General features: G+C 42.6%; 1 protein-coding gene across 13 annotated transcripts; it reads right to left on the bottom strand.

Moving 5' to 3' along the window:
• Positions 1–5,888: 5,888 nt before the first annotated feature.
• On the bottom strand, positions 5,889–11,290 carry LOC119329514. 13 transcript variants are annotated; one of them, XR_005159593.1, is made up of 9 exons: positions 10,800–11,290; positions 10,583–10,705; positions 10,305–10,374; positions 10,091–10,160; positions 9,877–9,946; positions 9,532–9,582; positions 8,324–8,518; positions 6,327–8,140; positions 5,889–6,156 (listed from the first exon to the last, which is right to left on the bottom strand). XR_005159593.1 is itself a non-coding variant. In XM_037602579.1 (6 exons), the coding sequence occupies exons 1-5, from the start codon at positions 10,878–10,880 to the stop codon at positions 7,513–7,515; spliced, it is 492 nt and encodes a 163-aa protein (XP_037458476.1). In that variant the 5' UTR covers positions 10,881–11,282; the 3' UTR covers positions 5,889–6,156; positions 6,327–7,512. The 13 variants fall into 13 exon arrangements, 1 of the variants encoding a protein (XP_037458476.1); XR_005159584.1 differs by having other exon boundaries at positions 6,327–7,588; positions 10,451–10,705; positions 10,800–11,287; XR_005159583.1 differs by having other exon boundaries at positions 6,327–7,588; positions 10,500–10,705; positions 10,800–11,287.
• Between the last annotated feature and the right edge of the window lie 1,879 nt (positions 11,291–13,169).

The following is a 13,169-nucleotide window of genomic DNA, read 5'->3' as shown; positions in this document are numbered from 1 at the left end:
CATGCCATCCTATTTTTCTTACATATTCCATCCTCATACGGTTGTCTTACATCAAAGTATTGCTTGTCTGTATCATGCATCAATGAGTTCTGAAGAGTGATTTTATTCTTTTGCATTGTGGGTACATCTTGACATGGCAAAGTCAAAAAAGAGCAAGGAAAATAATATAGTAGGGAGTGATGTTACTCGTCGGGTGAAACGGAAAAGGTTCTGCCGTCGAGATTCTGCTGGTACTTATAGTGCAGTAGAAGGTCCAAGTCCACTGGCTAAATCTACAAACACAGTATCACCTGCTCCACCAGCTCCAGCATCCGCTTCAACTGTACCAGCATCTCAACCAGTTACTCGTTCGTTTGCTCCGGAACTGGCTAGTTCCCAAGCTGCCTTCTCACCTAACACTACTTCTGAAGCACTGCTGACACAACAAGACTTGGCAAGATCAGATGAACCTCATGAGCATCAACACCAAGACGGTACCTGACCGAGTCAAGTTGCAGTTGCATGCTTCTTTATATGTACTCTCACAGTTTGATGTACACTAACACTTTCCATATTCGTTGTTGAACTAGCACCACGGCGCAAGCGAAAACAGACATCAGGGATAATGCTTGACAGATTAACAAAATCTAAAGGAGAAGAATGGAGATCCATTTTGAGGCAGGTTTAAAAAGGCCACGTGATGCTACAGAGTCAGCCAAGTTAGTATCAGAGGCAGTTGTTGCCGTTAGGTGTCATGCGCGTATCCTCCCAACGTGGATCCAGTACAGGAATGAGACAGACAATACCCAGTTTAACACCTTCCTTGACCATTTATCCGTAAGTAATGGTATTCATCGCAATTAGTAATATTGTCTTGCTCTGTCCCATACTTTCTAGCTTCCTCCTAATAAGATTCACATTCTTTTTTCAACAGATGAGGTTCAAGTTGGATCCAAAATATGATGCAACTAAACAAGCATGCACTCATGTTTTTCAGTCTGCTCTGTGACAGTATCGGTACCACCTTAGAAAATCTCACTTTGAAGGCAAGGCTAACAATGAAATCGCCTAAACATCTCCAGTGGAATATATTACAGATGAAGACTGGACAGCCCTTGTTAAACACTGGTCTGATCCAAAGTATCAGGTAGGCTATATGTATTTGATCAGACCACATATTGAACTTGTATTTATGTATGTTCCTTACAAGTGTATCTTCTTCTAGGCTAACTGTTTGAAGAACAAAACCAACCGTTCTAAAGTGAAATTCCAACAGACAACAGGATCTCGTAGCTATATTGCACACTGTGAGGCTCTTGTAAATAGCTGCTACTTCCTTCTTCTTTTTTTGTGCCATATCATCATATCTATATTAACTTGTTCCAAATATAGAGGAAAGCCCGTGCGGACCAAAAAGAACCTGAACCGAATGCAGTGCAAATCTTTAAGGATTGCCACACCAGCAAGATGAAGGGCATGAGCACACCAGTTCAAGCCGCTGTTGTAAGTCCTTACTCCTCCTGCCTTGAACTGATTGGTACTGTGATGTGTTCATTTAACTACTTGGTTTGCAGCCAATGTCAGTTACTCTGTTCACTTTTATACACAGTTGTCTTAACGTATCATTTCACCTTACATGGTTTAAAAGAGATGAAGGATATTCTTTTGGTCTTGATCTGTAATCTAGTTGTTATGTTCACGTGCGCACACAATGATAAAATAGCATGTTTGTTTTATATCTGTTTGCCTATGATATGGATGATGTCATACTATGTTCATCCTACTTTAAACCATGTCTCTTTATCCTTAGATGTCAACGAATGTGAGGAAATAGACAATACAGTAGGCATGCTACATGGACATATGTTCCGAAAGTGATTTTATTATGTAGTTGGCACTACAATACATGCTAATGTATTACAGTAGTTCACCAAAATAATTTATGTATAAATGTTTAACCTATTTTGTTTGTTTTTGTGTCATTAGTAACTTATCTGGTACACTAATCTACGAGTTCAAACTTTCAGGAAGCTATGGAACAAATGATTGAACAGCCACAACCACCTGAAGGTGATGAGGCTACTACAGGCACAATGTCACCTCTTGCTGCAGTGCGTCAGTATCTCTCCACTAACAGTGCAAAAAGCACCTTCCTGTGTAATTCTGGGTTGGTTGTCAAGGTAACCTCGTCCAAATCACCTACTGAACAAAATCTTCCTGCTAGACAGAGTGATATATCTATGCTCCAGGCACAAGTCTAATCCCTAATGGACGTTGTTTCGGAAACAAGAATAGTGGTTGAGAAATGTCGTCAAGATATGAATGGTTTTGAAACCAGACTATCAAACATTCGCTTCGTTGTTCAAGAGAAATGGCGGAAAAAAGGTGGAGATCGTGCTGCTCCATCAGATTCTACAGCCTGAAACATTAGCACTCAGGTCAAATGATCTGTGCTTCTATACATCTGATGGTGCTTTTATCTGGAAGGACTGTAAACTTTATGCCAACAGGCCTTTTGTTGTATGGTTGGAATTTATTTTGTTGTGATACACCATTTATGATGCTGCCACAGGCTGCAGTAATTACGACGCTATTTTTGTATAGTGTAGGTTTATCTTAGTAATGTATTCGGCCGAAAGCTTCGTAGGAGCCCAACATGCCCACATTCGTCAGGCCCATTCCAATTGGGCTAAAAACAATTACGGGCCGAAATTGGCATGTAGCCCACTAAAAATATCTGGGCTTAAATCAGCATAAGCTTTCATATTTTTCTGGTAGGCCTGTGCCCATAGTGGGCCTTTAACAGGCCTAAACATAATTTGGGCCCTCAGTAAAAATAGGCCGTTTACAGGTGTAAATATCTTGAGCCCATAAAGAACATGGGCCTTTAATAGACCGAAAGTGAGATTGGGCCCTGATTGTGCCAAATAACCCACTGGACTTAGCAGGCCGAAACGGTGGCCCATTTACAATGCGGATATTTGACAGGCCGAAATTCGAACGGGCCGTAAATGCGCCGACCTAATACACAGGCCTTTAACAGGCCGGAACTTCGGTCGGGCTAGATTATCGTCATTTTTATATGGGCCGTTAATGGGCCCGATATGACGTTGGGCCACATATGGCCCATGGTTTACGTCCGGCGTTAACAGGCCGAAAATGACAACGGGCCGAAAATGACAACAGGCCGAAAGTGGCCCAAATCTATAGTGGGCCTCTAATAGGCGGAATGACAGACATGGCCGAATATGACCCAAATCCTTCATGGTCGTTTATGGGCCGAAAGTTTTGATGGCCTGTAAATGGGCCCAAAAGAAGCCGGACTTTTAACAGGCTGGAAATACACCGAGCCGTAATTCGGCCCAATTACTTAGCGGACTGTTAATGGGCCAGAAGTGACCATGGGCCGCATTGATGACAAGTTTAGACCAGGCCGTTGAAGGGCCGATTTGACAGAGAATGTTGGGACTTTAGCTGGGCCGGCCCATTATGGTCTGCAGAATCTTGTGGGCTTTTAGCTGGGCCAGCCCATTATGGTCCGCGAAATCTTATGGGCCTTTAGCTGGGCCGACCCATTTTGGTCCGCAAAATCGTGTAAGCCTTTAGCTGGGCCGGCCCATTATGGTCCACTAAATTTTGCGGGCCTTTAGCTGGGCCGGCCCATTATGGTCCGCTAAATCTTATGGGCCTTCGGTTGGGCCGACCCATTTAAACTTTGTGGGCCACTTTTGGGCCAGTCCACATGTTAACATATCATAGGCCCATCTCGACCGTTGGATGAGTGACACCTGTGCCAACGCGGAGCTGACACGTGGATCCGTCAGCCAATGAGAATTTTACACGTGGAAAATCGGCATTGGTCATGGCTGTTAACGGGTTCTCGGATCCAAAATCCGACCCGATAGCTTAACGGCGTTTCGTTACGGTGGATGCCACGTGTCGGTCACCCTTGACGGAAGTACTTCTGTGACGCGCGATCGTCATGGAAGTGGACACTTCCGTGATGATAATTTTGGTAATGTCATGGAACACTTCTACGACAGCACAGGTATGACTATCTTGATTCTGTCATAAATTTTTCATGGATGTACATGCATGACAAAAAACGCGACCTACTGTGACAAACACGTATCATCACGGAAGTGTATTATTTTTTTGTAGTGTGCTCTACCGACCATTCGGCCTTGGCAACTTCAAAGTCCGCCCACGTAAGTGTGAGGTCGCGAGAGGCGATGAACTCGGCACGACGGGATGCCATCGCTTCCCTACCATTTTGTGTGCGGTCGTGGGCAGCGAGGAACTCGACACGGCGGGATGCCATCGCTTCCTTAACGGTTAGTGTGCGGCGCGGTGGCACGAATGATGGTTGGTGAGAGCTCTGGGGCGGAGTATCCTGACAACCGTATAGTGCATTGGTTTGTCAAGAGCTCAAGGACAAACGACAAAGGAAAATTGGATTCCCCTTCAATCCTGTTCATTCATCCATGAGTTCACATAATTTATTTCAGTACAATCATAAGCGTAACTGTGTAAGTGCGTCCGCGTGCGTGCTAGTATGTATTGTGTGTGTGGCCGTGCATATTGTGTGTGTGGGTCGTCTGCATGCATGCATGTGCGTCGCGTTTTCTCCTGGGTGAGGCCTTAGAACCTGGGTGAGGCGCGTGTGGACTGTTTGACCGGTCAACCAGACAAAATACGGAGCTATACGCTAAGCCAGTGACCGTATAATCATCTTAAGTCATATATAGTGATCATATTGATCGTATTCTTAAGTCAGTGACCAAAGTGAGCTATCGAGAAAAGTTCGATGATCACTAGTGCATTTTACTCTTTATTACCGCACAAGGTTACTTTCTGTTGCCTGTGGAAACTATGTGCGCTGACCCTATTGTGGGTTGCTTTCTGATTGGCTGCCACCCCGGTGATATGTCCAATTTGCATCATGTTTTCCTACTGTTATTTATAACTAGTTGACCCATTGCGCCAAATGGCGCAGAGACCTGCTGAAGACATGTTGTCGATGAAAATAGTTTCATGTTGCAAGAACCTTCAACTAAATCATGCTATTTTTAAACATGTTTATTACATTGTTAAATAATAGTCTGGAAAAAGGGAAACTTTGCATAATATGAATATGTTCAGTTTGAAAATATGGGCACTATGATGAGAGAGTAAAGTTGGCATGGTTGTATATCATGATGAGAAACCTGACCATGCATATTTTTCCTGCAAAAAGAGAGGAAAAAAGATAAGAAACCTAAGAAAAAAACATGTCTTTGTTGTGCATATACGGAGATATAGGGATCAAGAGGTATTAGGATAGCCCATATGTTATTTAGCCCAACCCACGTAGAGCGATGCATGTGGCCCGTGAGGAGCTGAATATGAAGCGGCAGGGGGCGGGGCCAGCGAAGACTATCTATCCCCTTCCTTTCTTTCTCGGTTCGTCAGTCGGGTAACAAATGGCGCAAAGACCCACTGAATCCATGTTCAGCATGAAAGAAATTCCATGTTTTAGTTGTTTAAGTAGCGGGCAAGCATATATGATAACAAATTTAACCCTTTTTAATAAAAAAAAAGACTTGTCATCTACAATGAGATATACTTACAACTTTTAATTTGGTAGTAGAGTCCCATTTCAAGACCATGTCATGTTGAAAAAATGTGTATTTTTTAATAATCTCCCGTTGCACCAAATTGCGAACAGAACCACACCATACATGCTTTGAAAATATTCCATTTATCAGTATTGAGCAAGCACATATAGTTACTACAACCAGTATATAAACAAAATGAACGGGGGCTTGTATAAGGATAACCAAAGTTCAAAAGAAAAAAGTGTTGTATGTGTTGTTTTTCTGATGATTTGGGTCTTGGAACACCTGAATAGGCAAGCACAGTATTGCAAGTAAGAAAATGTGAAACATTGCTAATAACTTGGCTCATATACATGATAGTTTTAGGTCATACAATCAGTGGGGAAAAGAAAAGCAGTTTATATGTGATGAAGCAAGCGTAAGTCAAATAGGTAATGCCCATACAACCAAATTCATCACAATGGATGGATTTCAGTCCTAAAACTGGAAAGTAAATATGCATAACAGAAGTGAATCATAGAACGTGGTTTATACACAGCACAATAGTCTTCCTGTGAGTACAACTCCTACCACACATCGCCTGTAAACAAAAGAAAAGATAACCATGAGTTATTTTTACTTATAATAGAGCAACATCACAACAGAAAAGATAACCATGAGTTATTTGTACTTATAATAGAGCAACATCACCACAGTTCTAGTTATCCACATTGTTACGTTGCGTATATATAAGAGAAGTCGTGCATGTACCTAGCGGACTGAGATCCAGTGACTTGCCTCTAGCAAGTCACATTGTAACTGGCCCCCTCTCATCTGCCGTCCAATGCAGATCCAATGCATGAGATTTGCCCAAAGCAAAACAGCCCACACCTGCAGACTTGGCAAAAGCACAACTACACAAGCATAGAAACAGGGCCGACATGGCACTCAAAACCTCTTCAGATTGCCCATTTTCACAAATGTTAATGCTAGTACATAATGACAACAGCAGCAAAGCATCAAGATATTCCAAATTACATATTTCACAGCCCACATTTGGCTTAATAAAAACACAAGAAACTGTCACAGGTCAACATCTTTTTTAAACCATTTGGGGAACCAAAAGATTTTACTGTGATGTGCAGAAGACACAACACATGCAAGCATGGTCTCATTTTATTGATGCACGGGTAGATGCCACACAGTCAGCAAAATGAGATGCAACAAAGTTCTTAATCTGTAGAGCACAGGCATGTGGAACTGGTACTTACATGTTAGCTTCCATGAAGTTGAAAACATAAAGCCAAGACCAATAGATGTGGTAGTCAGATTACGCAGTGCTTCTGAAAGGTTTGTTGTAGCGGCATTCTTTATAATTTGGGTATCTTCAGAAAGCCTGCTTAAGAGCTTTCCTGTTCTAGTCACGTCAAAGAATGCTATTTCCTGTGGGGGCACAAGACATGTGTGGAGACTTGATAATAAGAACACAGATATATGGAAGACCAAAACAAAGCTATCACTCAGTGGAAATCCAAAAACTGCACTGGGCATGTACGGCAGCAACACAACACTGGAACCTGTCCAAATTGTATAGTTCTCAGCCTACACTTGCAGGATTAGTGAATACAGAAGAAACAATGCCAGTAAAGTAATGGAACCTTTTCAAACTGGACAATTTTGACACTGAACACTGGATATATTAGGCAAGTATAGTTGTACACTTGGCTATAGTTTAATCCAAAGAGTGAACGAGATGCACACATGAGCAGAGATAGGCTAAAATAAAATAAGTACATATACAGGGATTGCGCTTTGGCTCACGATCAGTTTGCGCTTTCCTTCTAATGCCCTCATTGGAACACACAAATCTGTGTGAAGTCGCTTTTCCATCAAACTTGCATCTTTTCCTCACCATATTCTACCCAAAACACCCAAGCCTCATCCGAATCTATGAACCTCATACCAACTTGAGGTATCCTCTTGCCAATTTCTGCCATTGCACAACACTTTCAAAAATGCATAACACCCGAATTCTGCCAAAATTCAAAACAACATGTATAATTAGTGGTGGACCGATCTGCTTATTAAACAATGCAAGAGGACAAACACGGATACAAAAAAAGGAAGCATTGGAATCTCTGTAAATTGAAATGCATACTGCCACCAGTACATATACAGGATTGGGTTTCATGTGCACAATACTCAATAAACTGAAACTACTACTCCCTCCGTTCCCAAATATTTGTCTTTCTCGACATTTAAATGGACTACAACATATGGATGTATATAGACAAATTTTAAAGTGTAGATTCACTCATTTTGCTTCGTATGTAGTCATTTGTTGAAATCTTTTGAAAGACAAATATTTGGGAACAGAGGGAGTAGTCATCATGGCATGACCATCATAAACAAAAATTGCAGCGAAGCAGAAAATGTGCAGGTTTCATGCCCTCTCTGATTTGTTACTTGTTACTAAATCAAACAACGTTTCAGACATGGGATGCTGTATACTTGTTACTAATCAAACAACAATGCAGAGAAGCTATCTTGTAGTATACTTCCATTGCACCATGAGCAGAGATAAGCTACAATTTCAGAAAGGCGAGTCAAGATGCTGCAGATATGCAATTTTATTAAGATAAAAAAAACAGTCAAGCAGAACATATAGTGAATTTATACGGCTGATCTGGTGTACCAGTAAGAACAACTTCAGCCAAAGTAAAATTCAAAAAATGTTGCAGTCTGAATATGAACAGTAGGAGACTCACGACAGAATCATCCAGAGAGGTTCCTGTCGAATTGTCAGGTGCAGTGGCGGCGGATCTCCTCCCTCCTCTGCAGCGACACCGGAGCCCCTCGTCGCTCTACTCCATGGAAGCGTAGCTCCTCTTCCACGACGCCGCCGAGCTGCCTCGCTTCCAGGGGCACTTGCACAGCTTTCCTCTCTCTCCCTGGAGTCTCCCCTGCAAAAAAAAGGTTGGCTCGTGAGAAGCTGCTTCCTATTTTTACAACATGACCAACAGAAGAAATCAATCCTCAGGCATTCTGAATTTGATTCCAATGCATTCAAAATGCACGCCTGATCATCAATAAAGTTCTTTAGGTACATCATTTATTTTGAAACAACATATACTTTTGAGTTAGTTTTAGTTGTTCAATGCCTGAACCAAACAATGATTATCACTATTAATCCATACATAACAATAATCATAGCCCGAGTGCTTAGCTGTGTACGACCTATGTACATGGTTAGAAACCTACAATACTTCACATTTTAAGGACTCCTCACCCGTATAGATGGAAATGAACCTTCAGAATGTGATATTACTTGTTTCTTTTCTCAGCAAAACAACTCATGGCTTTTGTCCGTCCTTAAACAACTCCCCATTGTTGTTTCTTTTCTAGCTTTATAATAGAATAAACCACCCAGGAATTTTAGAGAACTCATGCGTACAATATGACAACTTATTAAAAGACGACATTGCCTAGCATGATTTAGAATTCACCAAGAATGTAAAATTGGTAATGGTTACCAAGATGAAGACATCATATAATGCATCTTCTGTAAAGCAAAGAAACCACACATATATCTTTTCCCTTGAAACTGAATGAACTGCAAGACCAGCCCAAAAGGACATTCTACTACCAATATCCTCAAATCAGCAAAATAAAAATAAGCACCATATTTTCACTACCGTTCAAACATGCCTCACTGGAGTTGAAACATAAGTAAAGCAATAGTTTTTTCCCTCAAACTCTCACACACACCTTTCAAGAGCAAAACAAACTTTCTACACACTACCGTTCAAGAAACAAAAGGCCTCAATAATTCATCATGCTCATGTCAAAACCTACCAACTCTTCTTTTATGCATTAAAATGATTTATACCAACCACAAATATCCGATTGTCCATTGCATCAGACAAGTTATGTGCATAATGCCATTGTAAAAAATATATAAGAATGGATTGCATACCTTTGTTATGGTGATGAGAGAAAATAAACCCTGCTTCTCGGCATTTCGGATCTAGGTAAAAATGGCAAATTTTAAAAAATGCTAAATGTTAGGAACCACTATGTGATTCAGATTATTGTTCTTAAATTATTTTATGTACCCGTTCTCACACTGTCTATCTAAAAATGGCAAATTTTAGAAATGCTAAATGTTAGGAACCACTATGTGATTCAGATTAATGTTCTTAAATTATTTTATGTACCAGTTCTCACACTGTCTATCAATCTCCTAATATGCTCAATGAATAGCAGAGAAAAATAACTGCAGAGGGGAGTACGCCCTGCTTGTCAACTTAGGTTTCTTTACCTCGGTTGGCTCCTGACATTGTTGTCTTTCCTAGCTTGAGCCTTCTTTTGTCCATAGCAGTAGTAAAATCCTATATGGCCAACAAAATCAAAAGACCCTTTACTAATCTACTGAACTCAACGAAATCAAAAGACCCTTTTACTAATCTAAGAATAGCAGAGAAAAATAACTGCATAGGGGAGTACGCCCTGCTTGTCAACTTAGGTTTCTTTACCTCGGTTGGCTCCTGACATTGTTGTCTTTCCCAGCTTTAGCCTTCTTTTGTCCATAGCAGTAGTAAAATTCTATATGGCCAACAAAATCAAAAGACCCTTTACTAATCTACTGAACTCAACGAAATCAAAAGACCCTTTTACTAATCTATGAATAGCAGAGAAAAATAACTGCAGAGGGGAGTACGCCCTGCTTGTCAACTTAGGTTTCTTTACCTCGGTTGGCTCCTGACATTGTTGTCTGTCCCAGCTTTAGCCTTCTTTTGTCCATAGCAGTAGTAAAATCCTATATGGCCAACAAAATTAAAAGACCCTTTACTAATCTACTGAACTCAACAAAATCAAAAGACCCTTTTACTAACCTACTGAACTCCACGACATCAATACAACAAAAGAATTATGGGGGCTCACAAAAGACATGGCCCAGTGGTCATATGCAAGGCTTGTGCAGTTAGGCAAAACATCAATAGAACAAAAGAATTATGGGTGCTCACAAAAGACATGGCCCAGTGGTCATATGCAAGGCTTGTGCAGTTAGGCAAAACATTTTGAATGATTCGTAGATTTAGCAGTTGATAGCCAAATCAGCAGCATATATCATAGCCAAGATCTGGTCCCTACAACACGAAGCCTCAAACCTGTGAGCAGATCGGGCCAAGAGAAAAAAGAACAACACTGCAACGGAAAGGGATCGTGAGACAGGATGGAGACCTGGAGGTGGACGTTCCTGTGCAGCGCCGCCGCTAGCCGTGGCGGCTTCCCTCGCCACCTGCTCATCCAGTTCTCCTGCATGAAGGAGAGAGATGGAGCCGGGTCGGGCTGCTCCTTCCCCTTGTCCCGGCTGCTGCACTGCTAGGTGCGGAGAGAGAGAGGAGGAGGAGCAACAAGGACGCAGCGAGGAGGCAAAGACGGGCGGCGGACCTCCTTCATCTTCGGCACAGATGCACCCCACCATAACTGGAGCTGCTCTTCTCCGGCACGGATCGACCATCTGTGTGCACCTATGGTGGTGGGGGGGATGGGTAGGAGGCCATGGAGAGGCTCCTAGTGCAGAGGCCATGGCGGAGAGCGAGGAGGAGGGAGGGGCTGTGGGGATCAAGGGGAAAGGGGCTAGGGTTGTGCGGCGGCTGGTGTGGATCGGGACGACCAGGGGAGAGGATGGGATTGGGTACGGTGCGAGCACGCGGAGCGGATTGGACAAAGCGTTTTGCACGCAAAAACAAGAAACCCAACCAATGAGTGCATGGCGCGATCCCACCCGTCATTGGCCAGCAAAAATAACTGCGAGGTGAAAATGGGTTTTACTGCTGTGAAGATCCAACGATTCAAACTCGCCCAACTGCAGATCCGACGGCCAACGAAGGCCCAATCGGGGAGCATCGAGGAGGTGAGTTGGCTAGCCTCTTTTTTGTTTTAAATGTTATGCATAATAATACTTTTTGAGTAATTATAATGCCTTTTCTCTCATAATATGCAAGGTTCACACAAAGAGGGAGAATTCCGGCAGCTAGAAATCTGGACATGAAAAAGCAACGTTAGGCTGCCTATTCTACACAACTCCAAATGAGCTGAAATTTCATGAAGAATTTTAATGGAATAAATGAGAATTATTGGAGCAAATAAGTACCAAAAGGGGCCCATCAGGTGGGCACAACCCAACTGGACGCGCTAGGGAGCCCAGGCGCGCCCTGGTGGGTTATGCCCTCATCGGCCCACCTCCGGTGCCCATCTTTTGGTATATAAGTCATTTTGACCTAGAAAAAAAATGAGGAGTGGACTTTCGGGATGAAGCGCCGTCGTCTCGAGGCGGAACTTTAGCAGGAGCACTTTTGCCCTCCGGCGGAGCGATTCCACCGGGGGAACTTCTCTCTCGGAGGGGGAAATCATCATCATCATCATCACCAACAAGTCTCCCATCTTGGGGAGGGCAATATCCATCAACATCTTCAACAACACCATCTCCTCTCTGATAACGCCTCCAACGTATCTATAATTTGTGATTGTTCCATACTATTATATTACCCGTTTTGGATGTTTATGGGCTTTATTTACACTTTTATATCATTTTTTGGACTAACCTACTAACCGGAGGCTCAGCCCGAATTGCTGTTTTTCTTGCCTATTTCAGTGTTTCGAAGAAAAGGAATATCAAACAGAGTCCAACGGAATGAAACTTTCGGGTGCGATCTTTTTGGAACTAACGCAATCCACGGAACTTGGAGTGGACGTCAAGCAACGAACGAGGCAGCCACGAGGGTGACCAATCTGCCCCCTGGGGGCTGGGCGCGCCCCCACCCTCCTGGGCCCCTCGTTGCTCCACCGACCTACTTCTTTCTCTTATATATATCCACGTACCCGAAAACATCCAGGAGCACCACTAAAAACTATTTCCACCGCCGCAACCTTCTGTATCCGCGAGATCCCATCTTGGAGCCTTCGTCGGTGCTCCGCTGGAGGGGGAATCGACCACGGAGGGCTTCTACATCATCTCCAAGGCCCTTCCGATGAGTTGTGAGTAGTTTACCACAGACCTTCGGGTCCATAATTATTAGCTAGATGGCTTCTTCTCTCTCTTTGAATCTCAATACAAATTTCTCCTCGATCTTCTTGGAGATCTATTCGATGTAACTCTTTTTGCGGTGTGTTTGTCGAGATCCGATAAATTGTGGGTTTATGATCAAGTTTATCTATGAGAAATATTTGAATCTCCTCTGAATTTTTTTATGTGTGATTAAGTTATCTTTGCAAGTCTCTTCGAATTATCAGTTTGGTTTGGCCTACTAGATTGATCTTTCTTGCAATGGAAGAAGTGCTTAGCTTTGGGTTCAATCTTGCGGTGTCTTTTCCCAGTGACAACAGGGGCAGCAAGGCACGTATTGTATTGTTGCCATCGAGGATAAAAAGATGGGGTTTATATCATATTGCATGAGTTTATCCCTCTACATCATGTCATCTTTCTTAATGCGTTACTCTGTTCTTTATGAACTTAATACTCTAGATGCAGGCAGGAGTCGGTCGATGTGTGGAGTAATAGTAGTAGATGCAGGCAGGAGTCGGTCTACTTATCACGGACATGATGCC

The sequence above is a fragment of the Triticum dicoccoides genome, chromosome 1B, assembly GCF_002162155.2.
Source record: "Triticum dicoccoides isolate Atlit2015 ecotype Zavitan chromosome 1B, WEW_v2.0, whole genome shotgun sequence".
NCBI lineage: Eukaryota > Viridiplantae > Streptophyta > Magnoliopsida > Poales > Poaceae > Triticum > Triticum dicoccoides.
Note: the sequence above shows the minus strand (reverse complement) of the source record. Positions and strands in the feature narration are given on the sequence as shown.

Bases quoted from the DNA above. Each gene is read 5' to 3' on its own strand.
- LOC119329514 (XM_037602579.1), bottom strand. From the start codon at position 10,880: ATGCAGGAGAACTGGATGAGCAGGTGGCGAGGGAAGCCGCCACGGCTA. The intron at 10,375-10,799 runs GTCTCCATCCTG...TTGGCCATATAG, and splicing joins ACAGGAACGTCCACCTCCAG to GATTTTACTACTGCTATGGA. The intron at 7,589-8,323 runs GTGAGTCTCCTA...GAATTTTGGCAG, and splicing joins CCTCTCTGGATGATTCTGTC to AATTCGGGTGTTATGCATTT.